This window comes from Ornithorhynchus anatinus, chromosome 2 (genome assembly GCF_004115215.2).
Source record: "Ornithorhynchus anatinus isolate Pmale09 chromosome 2, mOrnAna1.pri.v4, whole genome shotgun sequence".
NCBI lineage: Eukaryota > Metazoa > Chordata > Mammalia > Monotremata > Ornithorhynchidae > Ornithorhynchus > Ornithorhynchus anatinus.
In genome coordinates, this window is record NC_041729.1 from 83,324,451 (window position 1) to 83,346,188 (window position 21,738).

At 42.6% G+C, this 21,738-nt stretch overlaps 1 protein-coding gene and 1 non-coding gene across 3 annotated transcripts in view; one reads left to right on the forward strand and one right to left on the reverse strand.

The window, feature by feature from the left end:
• AIG1 (androgen induced 1) overlaps positions 1–21,738 on the reverse strand; it is a 280,335-nt gene that overhangs the window by 163,078 nt on the left and 95,519 nt on the right. For both annotated transcript variants that reach the window (XM_029053693.1, XM_029053700.1), the window contains exon 3: positions 10,528–10,629. In XM_029053693.1, coding sequence (XP_028909526.1) covers positions 10,528–10,629 — 102 coding nt within the window. The remainder of the gene's footprint in view (positions 1–10,527; positions 10,630–21,738) is intronic.
• LOC114809562 lies at positions 16,314–16,451 on the forward strand. The gene has a single exon (XR_003757338.1). It is a non-coding gene; the product is annotated as a small nucleolar RNA SNORA7 (small nucleolar RNA).

Here is a 21,738-nt window from a genome sequence, read left to right on the forward strand (position 1 = left end):
TGACCTTCTGACTCCCAGGCCCCTGCTCTTTCTACTAAGCCATGCTGCTTCTCTTTACCACTATCACCCAGCTCACTGTCTTAGCTTTTCCAAAGCCAAACAAACATCTATTTGTACCTCCCTTTCGGCTGTTTCATCTCGTCCTCCTGACGCACTCTGTTCTGATAGCATAGAACTCTTGTCCTTCCCCCTGGACGGGCAGTCCACTTCTTTTGTCACATTCAAGTTCCTCCTAAAAATCCCACCTTTTCCAAGAAGGTTTCCCCGATTAATTTTCCAGCACCCCCGGGCCATATCATCTCTTCAGTCGAACTCTAGCACTTATGAATATAATTGCAGCCTCTTTATCAAGAGGGTACTCAATAAAGACTTTGACTATTACAGTGGGCACTCAATACCACTACTAATAACAACTATTGTGGTACTTGTTAAGCACATACCAAGTTCCAGGCACTGTTCTAAACACTGGGGTGGATACAAGCAGCGTGGGAAGCAGCGTGGCTCAGTGGAAAGAGCCTGGACTTCGGAGTCAGAGGTCATGAGTTCGACTCCCGGTTCTGCCACTTGTCAGCTGTGTGACTGTGGGCAAGTCACTTCACTTCTCTGTGCCTCAGTTACCTCATCTGTAAAATGGGGATTAATTGTGAGCCGCACATGGGGCAACCTGATGACCCTGTATCTACCCCAGCGCTTAGAACAGTGTTCTGCACATAGTAAGTGCTTAACAAATACCAATATTATTATTATTACAAGCAAATCGGGTTGGAAACAGTCCCTGTCCCACCTGGGGCTCACAATCTTAATCCCCATTTTACAGATGAGACAACTGAGGCAGAGAGAAATAATAATATAAATAATAATAATGTTCGTATTTGTTAAGCTCTTACTATGTGCCAAGCTCTGTTCTAAGCGCTGGGGTAGATACAAGGTAATCAGCTTGTCTTATGTGGGGCTCACAGGTTTTATCTCCATTTTACAAATGAGGTAACTGAGGCACAGAGAAGTTAAGTGACTTGCCCAAGGTCATAAAGCTGACAAATGGCAGAGCCGTGATTAGAACCCATGGCCTCTGACTCCCAAGCCCAGGCTCTTTCCACTAAGCCACGCTGCTTCTCATATTGTTGGTGTTTGTTAAGCACTTACTATGTGCCGAGCAATGTTCTAAGCACTGGGGTAGATACAGGGTAATCAGGTTGTCCCACGTGAGGCTCACAGTTTTATTCCCCATTTTACAGATGAGGTAACTGAGGCACCAAGAAGTTAAGTGCCTTGCCCAAAGTCACCCAGCTGACAGGTGGCGGAGCCGGGATTAGAACCCATGACCGCTGACTCCTAAGCCCATGCTCTCTCTTGCCACTGAGCCATGCTGCTTCTCTAGGTCACACAGTAGACATGTGCTGGAGCCAGGATTAGAACCCATATCCTTCTGACTCTCAAGCTTGTGCTCTATCCACTAGGCAACACTGCTTCTAGCCTCACAGCAGTCAATCAATAGAATTTACTGGGCATCTACTGTGAATGGAGCACTATACAAAGCACTTGAGAAACTACAGATGAGTAAAAGATCCGGTTTCTTTCCTCAGGAAGCTCACATTCTAGTAGGGAGACTGACAGGCACAAAACAAATAAAATGCTACAGCTGAGAGCAAAAGTATGGAATATAAATAGATAAATCAAAAAGTGTGAGTTAATATACTGAGAATACACCTAAGTGTTAAAGGTAGCTTTTGGGTCCACTCAGTGTGAAATAATAACAATAATAGTGGTATTTGCTAAGTGCTTACTATGTGCCAAGCACTGTATTAAATCTGGAATAGATACAAGGTGATCAGGTTGTCTCACGTGGGGCTCACAGTCTTAATCCCCATTTTACAGTTGAAGTAATTGAGGCACAGGCAAGTTAAGTGACTGGCCCAAAGTCACACAGCTAAGTGGCAGAGCCAGGATTAGAACCCACGATCTCTGACTCCCAAGCCCGTGCTCTTTCCACTAAGCCACGGTGATTTTTAAGCTATGGTTAGGGAATGCTTCCTGGCAGAGGTGGGGTTTCCAAATGCTGTGAAAATGGGGAGTTTTAGGTAGGAATACAGCTGTGAGCAAGGGGTCGTAAGTGGGAGAATGAGGAATGGGACACAGTGAGAGAACGTGTAGTGCCTTGAATTAATCAGTGGAATTTATCAAGTACTTACTGTATGCAGAACAGTGTACTACAAACCTGGGAAGTGTTGCATTACCTCTTCACCATTATCATCCAAAATGGATGTGGAGCTCCAATAATACAGTCCCTTAACAGTGTGCATTCTCAATTTCAATGGCAGAGAAATGGCAGTGCAATAATGTTCCTTTCTGTCTGCTGCCTCTTCGTCAGATGCTCTCTGAAAGCTTTTACCCTCTACTGGGATTTCTTACTTTGTTGAAGCTTTCAGGTATGGGTCACCATCCCTAAATAAACACTTCTTGGTGGAGGACAAAAACAGCGAGGCTAAGTCCTTCACAACTGATGTTTCTATTGAAGTTCTTCCAACCATGAGTTTATAATTCATAACAGGATGATCGGAAGGCAGAGATGGACTATTTGTATAATGAAATGCTTGAACTGTATCATCCTGAGCTGGACATTTTCCATAAGTCGTAACATCAACCTAAAGGGTAACTTTAATTCTGAATTTTAGAAACACCACTGATCATCCAGAAGCAGTTTAACACCCTCTTTTCCTACAAAGACGGCTTGTAGCAAAGATTTTAGTAATTACCAAATCACCAAATAATTCTGAAAGGACTAAATATTCAGCTAAATTAAGGTTAGTTGGACTTTCAATTACATATAATAGGAGTACTGAAAAATGAATAGAAGCTTCCCCGATTTCCGGCTTTTTCTTAGGAAATTGAATGAGGAATGGACAGCCCCTGCTGAGATTTTGAGAATGTAGGCTATGTCTACCACAGTTATGCAATAATAATGATAGTAATAATAAGAATGCTAATTACACCCTGTCCTTCTGCTGCATCTTTCATTCAAGATCTCAAAGCACATTATAAACATTAATTAGTTCCACCCTGAATCAGAGACATTTGTCTCACTGTGGTGTGCTTCCTGATACAGCCAGGCTAATAGCCTACTGTCTTCTCAGAGTTTAAATATTTATAGGTATTTATTTTTCAAATGCTTATTTACTTCTGTGACAGTACTTTAGAAATCTAGTCAGCAGAAGCTGAGGGCCCAGTGCTTTATTTCAACAACATGGAGTGGGTTTAGTAGTTAGGCTGGGAAGTAATAATAACAAGGTTCTTCTATGTCGGAGAGCAGTTGCTATCTAGAATAGTCCATCTGTTCTCCTTCTTCTTCCATTTCATTGATTCCATTTCCATTTTCAAAAATGCAATTACGGACTCCTACATCCCATGCAGTTCCCTGTTCGGTTCTCTTTCCTGCAGCCTCCCACACAAGTACCAATGTCGCTCAGGGCTTATTCAATGGGGCAGTCAATTTGCTTCTGCCAAATGCATTTTTCTTTTGCTTAATTAGCCAAGAGGGACAGGAAATTGACCTTGTGATTTTGGCATGTGTGGTTCTTCTTGCCCCTTAGCAAAGGGGTTGGAGGACCTTCCTCTCCCCCAAAATGTTTGGAGTGCACTCTCCATCCACCTTCCCAGTCCTTCTTGGGGATGAACCTTCAGGGGTGGTGCGAGGATACTTCTAAGTCACTTATTTACTCAACTGTATTTATTGAGTGCTTACTATGTGCAGAGCACTGTAGTAAGCACTGAGGTGCAGTATAACAGTAAGCAGACACATTCCCTACCCACAGTGAGTTTACAGTCTAGAGGGAGCTTACAGTCTAGAATGAAGCCTAACTTTTGGCTTACAATAACTAACTTTAGAAGCAATACGAATCCACTGCCTACAATTCAAGGCTTTTTTCTGTTCCTGGATGCCCCTATATTTTCTGATTGTGTGAATGGCTGGCAATTTTCGCTATATCAGCACAAGACTTCTATATGCTGATGTTTTCTGGAATGAAGTGGTGTTATAATACATTTACCTCCTCACTCCTCCAAAACCTCCAGATCAAACAGAAACTCCTTACCATCAGCTTTAAGGACCTCAATCAGCTTTCCCCCTCTAACCTTACTTTGCTCATCTCCTACAATCCACTCAACACACTTTACCCCTCTAATGCCAATGTACAGCAATCTACCCACTTACTGTACCTCCATCTTGTCTACCTTGGGACTGAGCCCTTGCCAACACCCTCCCTCTGGCCTGGAATTCCCTCCTGCTTCATATCTGACAGACCACCACTCTCCCCATCTTCAAACCCTTATTATAATTACCTCTCTTCCTCCTTCTCTGATTAAGTCCTCATTTCACCTACGTACTTTCCCTTCTGCATCACCTATGCACTTGGATCTGTACCCCTGAAGCACCTGACTTGCACCTAACACTCAGCCCCACAGCCCTTATATATATGTCTTTATACTCTGTTATTTCTGCTATTTTAATAACAAATTTTAACTCATTTTAATATCTGTCTCTCCCTATCTAGATTGTAAGGTCCTTGAGGTTAGAGATTATATTTACCAATTTTTTAAAATTATATTCCCCCAAGTGCTCAGTATACTGCTGTACACACAGTAAGGGGTCAATAAATATCAACGATTTAGAAATAACATTGCAACCTGTGGTAAAAGGCCCCAGGGTCTTCAACCTATCTTCTACCTCTATCACTTAGGTAGGGAATCAGGTTGGCCTAGTGGTAAGAGCAGGGGCCTAGAATCAGAGGACCTGGGTTCTGATCCCAGCTCTGCTACTTTCCTGCTATGTGACCTTGGATTTGTCACTTAACTTCTCTCTGCTTCAGTTCCTTCATCTGCAAAATTCATTCATTCATTCAATAGTATTTATTGAGTGCTTACTATGTGCAGAGCACTGTACTAAGCGCTTGGAATGAACAAGTTGGCAACAGATAGAGACAGTCCCTGCCGTTAGACGGGCTTACAGTCTAATCAGGGGAGACGGACAGACAAGAACAATGGCAATAAAGAGAGTCAAGGGGAAGAACATCTTGTAAAAACAATGGCAACTAAATAGAATCAAGGCGATGTACATTTCATTAACAAAATAAATAGGGTAATGAAAATATATACAGTAGAGCAGACAAATACAGTGCTGAGGGGATGGGAAGGGAGAGGGGAAGGAGCAGAGGGAAATGAGGGGAAAAGAGGGTTAAGCTGCGGAGAGGTGAAGGGGGGGGTGGTAGAGGGAGTAGAGGGAGAAGAGGAAGAAGAGGAGCTCAGTCTGGGAAGGCCTCTTGGAGGAGTTGAGTTTTAAGTAGCGTTTTGAAGAGGGGAAGAGAATTAGTTTGGAGGAGGTGAGGAGGGAGGGCGTTCCAGGACCGCAGGAGGAGGTGGACCAGGGGTCGATGGCAGGATAGGCGAGACCGAGGGACGGTGAAGAGGTGGGCGGCAGAGGAGCGGAGCGTGCGGGATGGGAGGTAGAAAGAGAGAAGGGAGGAGAGGTAGGAAGGGGTGAGGTGATGTAGAGCCTTGAAGCCTAGAGTGAGGAGTTTTTGTTTGGAGCGGAGGTTGATAGGCAACCATTGAAGTTGTTTAAGAAGGGGAGTGACATGCCCAGATTGTTTCTGGGGGAAGATGAGCCGGGCAGCGGAGTGAAGAATAGACTGGAGCGGGGCGAGAGAGGAGGAAGGGAGATCAGAGAGAAGGCCAACACAGTAGTCTAGCCTGGATATAACGAGAGCCCGTAGCAGTAAGGTAGCCGTTTGGGTAGAGAGGAAAGGGCGGATCTTGGTGATATTATAAAGGTGAAACCGGCAGGTCTTGGTAACGGATAGGATGTGTGGGGTGAACGAGAGAGACGAGTCAAGGATGACACCGAGATTGCGGGCCCGAGAGACGGGAAGGATGGTCGTGCCATCCACGGTGATAGGGAAGTCTGGGAGAGGACCGGGTTTGGGAGGGAAGATGAGGAGCTCAGTCTTGCTCATGTTGAGGTTTAGGTGTCAGGCTGACATCCAGGTGGAGACATCCTGGAGGCAGGAGGAGATGCGAGCCTGAAGGGAGGGGGAGAGGACCGGGGCGGAGATGTAGATCTGCGTGTCATCTGCAGAGAGATGGTAGTCAAAGCCGTGAGAGCGAATGAGTTCACCAAGGGAGTGAGTGTAAATGGAGAACAGAAGAGGGCCAAGAACTGACCCTTGAGGAACTCCAACAGTTAAAGGATGGGAGGACGAGGAGGCGCCAGCGAAGGAGACCGAGAATGACCGGCCAGAGAGGTAAGAGGAGAACCGGGAGAGGACGGAGTCCGTGAAGCCAAGGTGAGATAAGGTATGGAGGAGGAGGGGATGGTCGACGGTGTCAAAGGCAGCAGAGACGTCAAGGAGGATTTAAATGGAGTAGGAGCCATTGGATTTGGCAAGAAGGAGGTCATGGGTGACCTTAGAGAGAGCAGTCTCGGTAGAGTGGAGGGGACGGAAGCCAGATTGGAGGGGGGTCCAGGAGAGAATGGAAAAATGAAGATTTAATACCTGTTCTCCCTCCTACTTACACTATGAGCTAAGTACACTGCTTGGAACACAGTAAGCATTCAATCAATCAATCATATTTACTGAGCATTTATTATGCGCAGAGAACTGTAATAAGTGCTTGGAAGAGTACAGTATTACAGAATTAGCAGACATGTGCCCTGCCCGTGACAAGTTTAGAGTCTAGAGGAGGAGATAGACATTACAATGAACAATTTATAATATATACGATATGTACATAAGTGCTATGGAGTTGGGAGTGGGGTGACTATCAAATGTCCAAACATCACACAGATTGAAGTGCACAAAAGACACAGGAGAGAGAGTGAGCCGTGAAAAAGAGGGTTTAATTGGGGAAGGCCTCTTGGAGGAGGCCTTAGTAATGTGAAGCAGCATGGCTCGGTGGAAAGAGCACAGGCTTGGGAGTTAGAGGTCATGGATTCTAATCCCAGCTCTGGCACTTGTCAGCTGTGTGACTTCGGGCAAGTCACTTCACTTCTCTGTGCCTCCGTTACCTCATTTGTAAAATGGGCATGAAGACTGTGAGCTTCTTGTGGGACAACCTGATTACCTTGTATCTCCCCCAATGCTTAGAACAGTGCTTGGCACATAGTAAGTGCTTAACAAATGCCATTATTATTATTGTTTAAAGTAATGCACCTTAGTAATGCTTAAGGTGGAGAGGGTGGTGGCCTGGTGTATATGGCTTAACAAATATTAACTACAATTATTATCATCATTATTAATGTGTATTCCTTTATACCACCTTTTGAACTGGTATATAAAAGTACATTCAATCTTCATTATGATACTTCATCCTTGTCTGATCCTTGTTTTTCCTCTCACTCCTACTATTTGTAAATATTTTCATGTTGGACTCCCCCATTCCACTGTGAGCTCCTTTTGGGCAGGGAAGTTATTTTTTGTTTCTCTTGTACTTCCTCAAGCTCAAAGTACACTGCATTGCAGTTTAAGGAGGCACTCAATAAAGACCATTACATATAGTCTTCCTTTCTGTCCAAGGAATTCTGCTCCAGAAAACTGAGCAAGATGAGACCTGCAATGCTTTGTGGACTCTGATAAGTTCCAGGGATGGGAGGAACATTTTCAAATTAGGTTTCAGATACCTTAAGGTCTAGATGTCAGACACTTAGCCAGTACATTTTCTGTTAGAAACATTAAGCAATACAAAAAACTAACTAGATTTTAAAATGTTGCAATTTGATAATATTACACCCAGTTCAGAGATTTAGGAAATGAACCAAATAGTTCAGTAACTAGATCACTATCTCCCTGCGATGTATTTCCATTGCTTTCACCAGTCTAGGAAAATGAGAGACACAGTTGCCAATCCTAGACTACATCTAATCCATCTGACTGCAGAATGGCAACTTCTGAAATGGATCAAACGAAATTTATGCTATTATTAAAAATAAATTAGGATGACCCTTTTATAGCTGTCTGGGATTTTGAGAATTTTTATTTTGAAGATGATTGCTTCCACAACAACCCATAGCTTTTTGTTTTCAAATTCTTTGGGATGGAAAATTCTATCTGTAACATTCGACTGTACTGAAACTGGGGTTACTGAGGGTTCTAATCCCGGCTCTGCCCCTTGTCTGCTAAGTGACCTTGGGCAGAAACTTCACTTCTCTGTGCCTCAGTTACTTCATCTGTAAAACAGGGATTGAGACTATGAGCCTATGTGGGAAATGGACTGTGTCCAACCTGAGCTTTCATCTACCCCTGGGCTTAGTTTGATGCCTGGCAATATGGTAAGCGCTTAACAACTACCATTGAAAAAAAAAAGAAGTATTCCAGTGTGACTGAGAAGGATGGACTCTCCGGGACCAACTTTAAAAATACAAATCTCAAAATAGGGATCCAGGGGAAGTGTTGTCTATTTTTGGGATCAGAGGCATTGGTTTACTGGTTGCAAATCAAGTTTCTGCACCACAGACCAGATATGAGAGAACTAGGCAAGTTGTACCTGAATCAACCTGATACAGATAAAATATTTGATTTTGGTCAGGGGGTCCACACTGGGTCACAAAAATAGCCATCCTCCACACTCAGGTAAATATCACTTGGAATATACTCAGTTACCCAATACTGCAAAATTCCACATTAAGGGAATCTCAGTTTATAAGTACTCACCTCTTCCAATGACATGCACTTGCACCTGGGGCATTTCTTTCGACATAGCAGTGCACTTCATTATTCAAACAGGCTTGTCTTGTCAGATGAATGTTCACTAATTCCCTAACAATGTTTCAACTGAAATGTGCAGTGAGGACATACACAATGGCGGGACTGAGGCTACTCTACTTATTTGTTTTTTCAAACTCTCCATATTAATCAACATCATGCACTGCATGTCTACTTGGTGCAGAACTGCATTGAGTGCTTGCCAGTAGAACAGAGTTAGTAAACTCAATCTCTGCCCTTGAGGAGTTTACTGTATAGCAGGGAGAAAGACACTAAAAGTAGGAGGAAGAATTACCTTTCTGTATCTGTTTCTTTTTAGGGCGGCCTGTCTCTTCCAATAGATTATAAACTTCTTGAGACCAGGGACCACGTCTTTTCCTTCAACACTTCAATCCCAAATTTGTTCAGCACACAGTAAGCCAATAACAATAACAATTATAATGATTATGGTATTTGTTAAGTGCTATGTGCCAAACACTGTCTAAATGTTGGGGGGATAAAAACAATTTGGATTGGACCCAGTCCCTGTCTCACATCAGGCTCACAGTCTTAATCCCCATTTTACAGATGAGGGAACTGAGGCTCAGCGAAGTGAAGTGACTTGCCAAGGTCACACAACAGACAAGTGGTGGAGCCAGGATTAGAACCCAGGTCTTTCTGACTCCCAAACCTGTGATCTATCCACTAGCCATGCTATTGATGATGATGTTTATGCACCTTCGGATGGGACTAAAGAATCAGACGCTCGGTGTGAATCTTGATTCTTCAAAATGTCATAAGCTTTAACTCCTAAGACTTTGCAGTTTGTTTAGAAAGCCTTGGTGGGACCAACCCGGCATAAAAATGCTTAAAGCTGTTTGTTTTTTTTATAAACCACTCACCTTAAAAATTCACTAAAAACTGGGGAAAATGTTATTTTTTGGTTGCAATGCCCAAGATTTTTGGCTCTTTCATCCACTTAAAATTTCTGTGCGGCTTTGCCCTTTTCACCGAGAGCATACTGTGACATTCCTGAAAGAGGCTGGACCAAAAACAGACTTGCTAATAAATCACAAACAATGCTCAGCCTCAGAGATTTTAAGAGAAGACCCACTTCTCTGCAGAAAAAAAAAAATCCCTGAAAATTTTGTATCAGGTTAGGCACAATTCTCTAAAACAATTAGAATGAAAGCTTGAAGAGGGTAATTCAACTTGTAAAACATCAGAAAGAATTAAACTTAAAAGTGGATAAAAGCCCCACAGCCCTGTGATTCATCCAAAAGAGTTGGTGGATAGCTAGTGATTGACAAGGCAAACAGTGACATTTCAATAGACATCCCAAAATGCCTGCCATAATATTTCAAAGAGAACATGTTGACTATTTGTTTCCAGACGTTCTCCCATTTCCAAGTACTTCCCACAGGAACCCAGGAACAATATGAACTTGAACCAATGTTGATTTTGTGATGTTATGAGGGCTCTTAAATGTACGGAGATTAAATTCACCTCTTGAATACGCTGATACCTTTATCCATCATATCATTTAATGAGATTTTATTGCAATAGAAATAACATATAAGTAAGCTTATGTGTATAGTGGGTCAATCTGTTTAATAGGCCTAATCCTGATTCAATTTGACTATTGAATGGGAAGAGCTTTCGTATTCACTTAATAGCTTTCTTCCTTAATTATCATCCATTCTTTTGCAAACATTTAACAATCATCGATGAAGAGTCTATAGAAACCCTAGCATTAGAAAATTAATCACTTAACAGTGTTATTTTTCATTTTACTCACCATTCCATGATTCAGCCAAGCCGGGATAAAATTATCAAGCAACTTCGGGTAAACCATCTCTCTGTCATAGATATAGAGGCCCCAAAACATTGTCACGACAAACTGGAGGAAAAAAATGGAAAGAACATTATTTCACACTAAGCTAATTTTTATATTCTCTACTCAGTAACACAGAGCTCTCGTTTTTGTTTACTTCCATCCTCTGATGCCAACCTACTCATTCTACCTCCATCTCATCTAACTCTCCGCCAACCTCTCGCCCCTTTCCTGCCTCTGGCCTGGAATGCCCTCCCTCTTCACAGCCTATAGATGATTGTCTCCTCACCATCAAAGCTATTTTAAAGGCACATCTCCTCCAAGAGGCCTTCCCCAACTAAGCCCTCATTTCCTCTTCTCCCACTCTCTTCTGTGATGCCCGTACACTTGTATTTGCACCCTTTATTCATCCCTCAGCCCCACATATCTATAATTTACTTATATTAATGTCTATATCCCTCTCTAGAGCATAAGCTCGCTATGGGCAGGGAACATGTTTACAAACTCTGCTATATTGTGCTCTCCCAAGCACTTAGTATAGTGCTCTGTGCACAAGAAAGCACATACAATTGATTCATTTGTTGAATGCAGGTGTTAATATGAAAGATCAGATCCAGTAGAATTGCATGGACTAAAAGGCCAACAGACAATGACCAGAAAAATATTCCTGCCTCTACTCTGTTGGACACTAGTGATTGGAATAAATCAGGCCTCCCTGCAGATCTGGCCTGGCAACATAAACTCTCTGTTCCGTTGGTCCCCGGTGCCAAGAGAACAGAAGGAAGCTGCTGGCTGAACTCATCTCTACTCTGGAGCAAACCTGAGGACTTTCACCCCTTAGTCTGAGACTGTCGATTTCTCCTGCCACATACAACACTTTCAAAAAAGGTGTCAGGAGATAAACAATAAACTGGAGCAAATTTCATTTCCCCACTTAACCCCAATTACTTGAATCATTCTTCACACTCTGAAGTTACTTCACCTCAGTACTAACAGCATTAAAACAGAAGTTATAAAAGGACATCTAGTGTAAGCCCAGTTTGCAAAAAGAAGTAACATGCACAAGGATCAATGGAGAAGGCCTAACATCTCTCTTGCTTACTTAGATACTGTTCATGTTGGCTCCAGTAGTTGGTTTTGGTCCATAAGCCACAAGGGAACCGGCAGCCCACTCAAGTTTTTGGCTTGCCTTTCTCCAAACCCATGAGAAGCGAATTGGTTCTGATAAAGTCAAAAAGGAGACTGCCTCCAAACTCCTCTTCAGCACTTACAAACCACCCAACTCTATATTTGGGCAAATGTTAATGGCATACAAAATACTGGGACCACATTAAAGAACAGAAATATTGTATTTTTTTCTCTTCATTTATTCAAAAATGTGAACCAGACGGATGAAAAAAATCTCACTACCAGGTCAACAAATGCATTGTTTCTAGCCACTTTTTCTCAAGCAAGGCTAGCATTAACAGGACAGGGCTAGGTTCAAGCCTCAGAAGTTCTCACCCTAAAATGGTCAGCTGTCACTTTCTGCCTTTCAGTCTCCCCCAGCCTTTGCTGACAGATCCATTTACCTGAAAGATATTTAAAATTGTACTGGCTTGCAAGGCGCTTTGATTAGTGATTGTGATTCACTTAGGAAACATCCTTCTGTGAGTTCAAATCCTGAGAGCACCTTGGAGATGGAGATTCTGTTTCATCTCAGATGAGACATAAAGGGTCCCTTGGGAGTTGTGAATTTAATTCTATTTCACATGGCTGATGGCTGTTCATTACTAACCATCTCCTAGAGTTACTTTTTGGTCCAGTCATCTCAGAAAAATCTCTTTTATGTTGGAAAATCAATTTTGAAGGTAATCCTATGGACATCTGTTTTGGCAACACACTTCTTTTTAGGGTCCATGAAAATGGCTTAAGGGATAAGTGGGGAGAAGTAGGGTAGGGAGGCACCCATTACCTGGGGATTTTCAAGTGTATTTGTAGAGTGGGTCCTCAAGGAAGCATTTTTAATTTAAGCACTAATGCATTGAAGTTTAGTTGGTTTGGGCCTCATTACTCTCTTCCAACCTAAAGCACATTTTCCTGCTCTGCACACAGTAAGTGCTCAATAAATATGAGTGACTGACTGACTCCTTTTAATAGTATTTACTGAGTGCTTACTATGTGCAGAGCACTGTACTAAGTGCTTGGAATGTACAATTTGGCAAAAGATAAGAGACAACCCCTGCCCAATGATGGGCTCACAGTCTAATCCTTTGCGAGTACCAGACACCCAGTCAGCCCCACTCTCATGGCACCTCACTGTCTTGGGTCTGATACCCATATCATCCAGAACCAGCACTCTCTGTCTGAAAATTCAAGCAATGTTATTTATTGAGCACTTACTGTGTGCAGGGCTCTTACTATGCTCTTGCAAGAATACAACAGAGTTGGTAGAAACATTCCAAGCTCCTTTAGTATTTACAGTGGAGTAACATAAGTTAACTTTTCAGAGACCCACTATCACTCCTCCTTTTACGGCTTGGTTCTTCGCCTTGGTGCATTCATTCAATCATATTTATTGAGTGCTTACTGTGTGCAGAGCACTGTACTAACCGCTTGGGAGAGTACACTATAACAATAAACAGACATATTCCCTGCCTACATCAAGCTTAGCAATTGGTGGTAAGCATGGTTCACAGTCAACCTCTGGGCTTTTACATTTCTGCTTGCCTGACAAGAGTGGGTTAATCCTTATTACATTTGGATCTTAACTTAGAAACATTCCCCTATCTGTGCAACTTCTTGCAAATGTTGTAGACTGCTAGGGACTTCTCATCTAGGTACTAATTTTCTTGCTGCCAGTTCTATTTTCTGTTCAGTACTGCCTCAAGAAAAGAGCATCAGTCTACTATTTCTAGCCAAGGGGATTTGGAGAAGTTCTGTTGTCTGATGTAGGACTGGATCACGGGATCTGTTTTACCATTGTGAACTACAAGACCAAATCCTGCTCTTCAATAAGCAGGCCAAACAATATTCTCTAATCAGAGGCAGATAGTAGATAAGTGGCTTCCCCTTTTTAATTAGCATCCATGAGAGGACAAAATATGATTCTGAAATAACGGGGCTGAGGACGGAGATGAAGAAAAAGATGGCAGAACGATAGGTCGCTCTCCAGAACACCACAAATGAAACACAAGTCAGAGGGTCAAAAAATCATGAAGACTGTGGCTTTATATCCTTATCTATTTTGCATCCATCCTCCAAATTTATGAGGGTTCCCAGCCACCCTGCCCCCACAATTGAACTGAAATAAAAGAAATGCTGAGAGCTACCAAAAGTTCTTTAAGTTCTGTAAGTTTTTTATCAGCAATAGCTAACAAAATTCTCGAGGTACAACAGGAAGTGACAAATTTTAAAGCAAGAAGGCAATATGTAACCCATTTTCTCAGGGTGAGAAACAGATAACTTCTTGTTGCTTTTTGAACAGGCAATACAAAGTTTTCTGTAGGTAAGTTCTAATTGTCATAAAAGAGGAAAGCAGTGACCAAGAATTTAACTGTCCTGGACAGCAGGAGAACTTGGAATAACTCTCTAATTAGGGTGCTTCAGCAGACAAAACAAGAGAGGAAGCCACCCCAAGGACACTCCATCAGAATGCTGGCAGGCAGCTTCACCTCCAAACTAAGTGAAGATTTTCTATGAGAACTTTTGAAGCACCCTCATTTTGAGAACCATTAATAATAAGATTAAATGGTTAGAAGACTGTACTTTTACCTGTTACTAATTTTGAGACCTGATAATTAGAACATTGGATGGTTAGTAGAATGCATCTTCCCCTATTCCTGACCTAGGTTCGGGCAGACTTCTGCAAAATGTTCCACAGGCTGGAATTATGTTATTCTGTGTTCTTGGTGTAACACATGTAGCATCATGTAATCAGAATAGGGATATTTCTTGTATGCCTACTGAGTACATGCACTGAACTAAAAACCTTACCACAGAAGTACCAGGCCACATTCCATTCTCTCAGGAAACTTACCTTTAACGGGAGACAGAAATATTCTCAAGCAGTAGGGGTCGAAAAACAATCAAGTTGACCGCTCAAAAGAATATATAGATGCATACACGAGTGCAGAGGTTGGTCATAGACAAATCAATACATAATGTAACTCTGCACACAGTAAGTGCTCAATAAATACAATTGAATGAATGAATGTAAGAGGCAGCCGAGAGGCTGATAAGATTCATTAGTTGGGGAAAGCTTGTTTGAGGAGGTGGGATTTTGGGAGGGCCCTTGAGTTGGGGAAGGGGTAAAGCTTAGATGTCATGTGGGGAGATGGGCATTCCATGTCCCAGCAACAGCGGGTGCAAGGGGTCAGAAGTGGGCTTGGAAAGAGAAGAGAGTGTAAGCAGGGAGTATCAGCGATGGGGTAGCTGCCCCAGGGCAGAGGTGGCAAAATCTTCCTGCCTAAAGGCAGCCAAATGACTGGAGGCGTCCTGGTCTGTAAAGGAATATCTCGGAATATCTGCCTCGGAATGAGACAGGAAATTCATTTGGAAAAAGAAGAGGAAGACCGGAAAAATGAAGTTGAGTTTATATATTTAATTCAAGGAACAGCTCACCCCCTGGGATTTGGGGAACCAGAGAAGCCTCACTGTGATGGCTAGGGGAGGCAGACTCAGCCATTCACCCACATGATGAACTGCCTAATATAATAAGCAGAGAAGTCTGTTCCTTCATCAGCTAGGTTCCAGATAAGGCAGGTTAAACCTGTAGTCCACTGTCGGTTTATCTATGGTCTACAATTGACATCAAGAAAGCTGGGAAGAGAGACACACAAACATATTCATTTATTTTCTCTCTCTCTCTGTCTCTCCTCTCTCCCCTCCCCACCCATTCCCTCCCCTGTTTCTGCCAACAGTCTGGCTCCTTGCTCCTACTCCAAGCTGAAGGAACCACTGCTACCACTCTGCCAGACTTTCTGGGGTTTCCAGGGATTCAGAGGAGCCTCTGTGCACTCAGTCTCCTGGAATGCCAGAAACTCTGCAAGCAAACCTTGGAAACAGTGATAGCAGCCACACTTCAAGTGGAGCACAAGCAATGAGCTGGGCTCCAGCAGAGGTGGGAATAAGGCAGGCTCAGCTGTGTCTTTTGCTATTCTTGCTGCCAGCTGGCCATCTAAGGGGGAGATCATCTGAATGATGAGAGAGAGAGAGGGAGGAGAGTGAGAAAGAGAGAAAGAAAAAGAGGGAGGGGAGCTAAGGGTGGGTGTGTGGAATGCATTGCTTCTAATAATTTTATAAAGAATGTATTAGCAATTTTCAGCTTTTTAAAAGTCAGGCCTGCCTAAGAATGTAAAACCATGTATGTATCACATCCATTGGAATGAGTTTGGCGTGCCAGCTAAAGAGCCTTAAACCCTTCTTCTTGACTGCTGACTCTTTTCCTCTCCTCCTATCCTTCTCTCACCTTCAGCATTTGAAGAGTTACTCAACACCCATGTTCTAAAAATCAACCAAATATTAATGTTAATAGGATTTTAATCCTTCTCTTTTTCCTTCTTTTGAATAAAATGTTTTTCCTTAGGTCTGTGTTCTTAATTATTTTTGTTATATATTTTATGATAATAACAATGGTAACTGTTAAGTGTTTACTACGTGCCAAGCACTGTATTAAGTAAGCGATGAGGTAGATACAAAATTATCAGGTCCAACATGGGGCTCAGAGTTTAAGGAGGAGGGAGGTATTGAGAGGAGGTACTGAAAGGAGACCCTTCTCAGGATCACACCTGGAGAGTTTCCAGTACTCTACCAGTCTTGGTTTTGGGAGGGAGAGTCAAGCAGAGGCATACCTATTCCATTCCTACCTTGGGCAGTGGCTAGTGAGTGGAAGGCAATCTGCTACAAGTCAAAACTCACCTGTACTGGGCAGCAGCAGCATGGGAGACAGGCGAAGGCAGAGACTCAAGTTTACCATGCAGAAGAAGGCTATGGTAAACCACTTACAAATTTTTTCCAAGAAAACTCTATGGATACATTACCAGAATGACTGCAGAGGAGGGGCATTCTGGGAGAGATATGTCCATGGAGTGGCTCTGGGTCGAAAATGACTCAACAGCATAAGACAAGGCACTGAAAGAAGAGACTTGTTGCTTTCCCTACTCCTAAATAGTAGTAAATGTTTTCTCATATTTCTAGAACCAGATTCTTAAAACATATATTGCGGTCATGGCCCATCCTTATAACTGTAAACTTGGATCACTAAGGTGTCCTGTTATTCATGTGACAGAGGAGTAAGCTGTTCCTCTGATAAACATAGAGAACGTTGTTCCTTGGTTTCTCACACACAGATCCTTCTGTGAGGATAGGCCCTGGTACCTACTCAAAATAAGTCTGAACCCTCTTCTGAGGTTATGGAGATTGTACGAAAATAGTTCCTGGATGGACAAACCAGTAGTAAGAGTACTCTACTCTGCAATAAGTCCCTTCTCCATGCCAGTAGGACTGCCTTACCATCCCACATCCCACACCTGTTGTCTTTCTGCTGCCAAACAAAAATCTGCATACTATACGTGAAGGATGGATTAAAAATAAACCTAAACAACATGAGGTTGTTCTGGATGTTCTTCTATCCACTGCAGCTGGATATCAAGAACCTATTAAGAACTCTAGAATTATCCAAGGGAAATGCAGCAGGAAAGTTAGGTTTGTTGTTCTAGAAACCAGAGCTGGGATAATGGAATCCAGAGTTTAATGACAACATGAATTAAATGCAATTCATAGGCACTGAAATAAATAATCTGGCAAGCTCTTCCAAAAAGAAGCTTTATTTCCATAGGAGATCAAACATAAATTCAATTAAAAAGTAGCAACAACCCATTTATGACTAGACAGCTGAATGTAATCTCTAAAATGTATGACAAGCCAGATCTGGCCCATTGGCTGCTGTGTGGTATCCTTGCCAGGAGGAAAATTACTGGGTCCCCATTGTCTTGTCTTATCTTGTTGAGTTGTCTCCAACCAATAGAGACGCCATGGACACATCTCTCCCAGAAAGCCCCACCTCTATCTCAATCGTTCTGACAGTATATCCATAGAGTTTTCTTGGTAAAAATACAGAAATGGTTTACCATTTCCTCCTTTCTGCACAGTAAACTTGAATCTCCACCCTTGACTCTCTCCCATGCTACTGCTGCCAGCGCTGGGGAGTTTTGACTTGTAGCAGATTGCCTTCCACTCACTACCCACTGCCCAAACTAGGAATGGAATGTCTATGCCGCTGACTCTCCTTACCATAGTCGAGACTGGTAGAGTACTAGAAACTCTCCAGGTGTGATCCTGAGAGGAGAAGGTCCCTCTTACCTCATTCTATTTTAGACAGAAGACCAAACAGATGTTGAGGAAAGCAACCATCTTACCACCTTCCAAGCATCCTGCTGTCACCATCAGAGAGAATACTGGAATGGATGGATTGGTGATCTGACAAAGTAATGGCATTTTTTCTATTCTTAGAAATTATTTTGCCGCTAAGCAGTACAAAAAAGGAGAGGTCACCAGCTCCTGCCCAGCCACAGGAAAGAAAGAAAAAAGTGTGTCAAATCAAGGAGGCCTAGTCAGAGGCAGTACTAGTGTTCCTTGACTCCCAGCAAAACTCTATGAAGGGCATCAACTAAAAGATTCTGTTACCCTATGCAAATTTGGGGAAAAAGTTGCATTTTTCTCCTAAGAATTTCCTTTCAATGCCATCGAATTAGTGACTTTGTTTCCTTTTTATGGCAGTGCCTGTGTCTCCCATTCTATTGCAAGCCTCTTGAGCCCAAGAACCATTTCTCTTTTATTTCCGTTGTACAGGCCATCCTCATATGATGTCTGAGTTATGGTGAACAGCATTTCTAAAGTTTTTAGATGAGCACTGTATTTGAGCTTTTCAATGTTCATTTCAAACTCACAATGGTAGCCTTGCACATGACACTAGCTCTGTGGGTTCCACAACAGCCCAAGGGAAATCACTTCCTCTCAAGGTGATTTCTGTTTTGGTAAATCATCCAGGGATTCACCACTAATTAACCCCACCTCTTCCTCCTCTCAACTCAGCCCTCCCTGGCCCTGATTAATTAATCAATAATATTTATTGCACATTTACTGTGGGCAGAGCACTGTACTTCACACTTGAGAAAGTACAACACAAGTGAGTTGGTAGACACGATTTCTGCTCATGCTTCCCCATTCCTCAAGAACCTCCCGTAGTTGCCCATCCATCTCATCCAACAGAAACTCCTCACCATTGCCTTTAAAGCATTCAATCACCTTGCCCCCTTCTACCTCACCTCACTGCTCTCCTACCACAACTCAGCTCCACACTGCCCACACACATCACTCCTCTAATGCTAATCTTCTCACTGTGATTCAGTCTCATCTATCTCACCACCAACCTCTCACCCACATCTTGCCTCTGGCCTTGAATGCCCTCCCTCCTCATATTCGACAGGCAATTACTCTCCTCCCTTTCAAAGCCTTATTGAGGCTCCAAGAGGCCTTCTCTGATTAAGCCTTCTTTTCCTTTTCTTCAACTCCCTTCTTCATTATCTTGACTCTCTCCCTTTATTCATTCCCCCTCCTAGCCCCACAGCACTTATGTACATATCTGTAATTTATTTCTTTTTATTAATGTCTGTCTCTCCCTCTAGACTGTATGCTCACTGTAGGTGCGGAATGTGTGTCATATATTGTTATATTGTAATAATGATAATAATAATGGCATTTGTTAAGCACTTTAATATGCACCAGGCCCCGTACTAAGAACTGGAGTGGATACAAGCAAATCAGGTTGGACACAGTCCCTGCCCCACGTGGAGCTCACAATCTGAATCCCCATTTTACAGATGAGGTAATTGAGGCACAGAGAAGTGAAGTTGATCCCACAGCAGACAAGTGGCAGAGCCGGGATTAGCACCCATGACCTTCTGACTCCCAGGCCCGTGCTCTATCCACTATGCCATATTGCTTCCCTATACCCTATGTTCCCATATACCGTTCAGACAGAGCTGTACTCTTCCAAGTACTGAGTACAGTGCTCTGCACACAGAGCTTAATAAATATGATTGACTGACTGAAGAATTTACAGTCTAGCAGGACAGAGAAATTAAAATAGATTAGTGGAGACAGTCCCAGCCTTTGGAACCCCTACCCCAACTTTCTGCACCCCAACTTCCCTGTCCCATTCCCACAGTCCCAAGGACTATCCTATGTCTATTCTTTTTTACTTTTATATTTTAAACTGCCACAGCTCTTCACTGCCACTGCCAGTAGCCCTCTCAGGAATTGAGAAGGAGCAGGGAAGGAGGTCTGAGTTCCCAAGGCAGCCATCTCCACCTATTTTACCACCAAGGGCCTTCCCCTCCATCATACCCCAGTCAGCCTGTAGTTTCCTGCCTTTAAAGCCCAGAGAGCAGACACTACAAGGGGCAGAAGTGGCTACTGGCAATGATGGAAGGAAAAGCGAGGTTCCTCGATGGAAGTAATGTGGCCTAGTGGAAAAAGTCCACGCCTGGGAGAAAGAGGACCTGGGTTCTAATACCAGTACTGCCACTTTTCTGCTGTGTGATCTTGGGCAAGACATAACTTCTCTGTGCCTCAGTTACCTCATCTGTAAAATGAGGATTAAGACTGTCAGTCCCATGGGGAACATGGACTGTGTCTAACCTGATTATTTTATATCTACCCCAAGGCTTAGTATACTTCCTAGCACATAGTAATCATTCAACAAATGTTTTAACAAATACCATAAAATAAAAATCCAGTAGTGGTAGCTGCTGTTTAAATCAATAAAAGATGGAAGAACAGAAATAGACTGTGGGGGGAGGGAAGCAATGTTATAAACAGGAGATAATCCCCCAACCCACTTCCACTCCTATTCTCCTCCCCAGGCTGGTGCTACTATTTTTAATTTTTTACTTCTTGTAGTCCTCTCCCATGCCTCCCCCACCCCACCTCATCCAGCCTAGCCTAATGATAATAATAATAATAGTAATGGTATTTGTTAAGTGCTTAACTATGTGCCAGACACTGTACTGGGGTGGATACAACTGCCTACTCCCAGTGGTCCTGGCAGTTCTGAGTGCAGGGTGGGAGGGGTAAGAAGAGGCTGCAGCTGGAAAGGGGCCAGCCCAACCATGACACAAGTGGATAAAAAATTCAAGTAGCAGCTAGGCAGATCCAATGCAAAGCCACTCCATCTATAGCATTATTGCCAAATGAAAATTAGTTATGGGCTATAATGTTTTGATTTGTGACAGTTTTCTGGAACCAATTATGTTGTAAGTCTGAGGACTGTATATTTTCTTCCAAGCATAGAATGGTGTTCAATAAATAATACTGAATGGATAAAGGATTCTTCTATTGATGTCTCCTTAATTTTTCCTTTTTATTTGCAGAGACTAGGACTAATTTTTTTTATCCTGACCAGGACTGACTGTGTACCTGTTATGTGCCAAGAACTGTAATAGACACTTTAAATCTATACAAAAGAAAATAAGACAATACCTGCCCTCAATTTCCATAATCTAACAGGGAAGATAAGCTAACAAATTGATGAAACAATAAAGTGAGTGAGCTATAAAGGAAAAAAAACAAGGAGCTAAATAAATCAATAACAAATAAGTCTCATGCATAAGAATGCTAAGGGGTTGAAGGATGGGTGTGATAGAAAACTGGAGAGATGAATCAGAAAATGACTGCCAGCAGGACACCTGGTTTTTTAGAGAAGGTTGAAGGAGGGCTGAGATGTGGTTTGATAAAGCTGAATGGAGAAGGCATTAAAGTGAGAGGAAAGGTGTAAATGACAAACTGGAAGTTTGCTGTGAGGAGGGAATGTGCATTGTACTCTCCCAAGTGCTTAGTACAGTGCACACAGTAAGCGTTCAACAAATACAATTGATTGATTGATTGATTAAGGAGTTAATAAGGGATGGTAATAGGCCTGCCATGAAACAGTGAAGAGTGTGAGCTGTGGGCAGCTGGAGAGGAGAGCAGATATATAAGAAGGAACCAACTAATTGAAAGCCTTGAAATCGATGTTTAAGAGGTTGTTTTTAAAGGAATTTTTATTGTATAAAAAGAAATGGGGAGTAGGAATGAACCCTATTTCTGAAACACTCAGAATGACACGTTCTCATTGTTATTCACCTTCATTTGAGA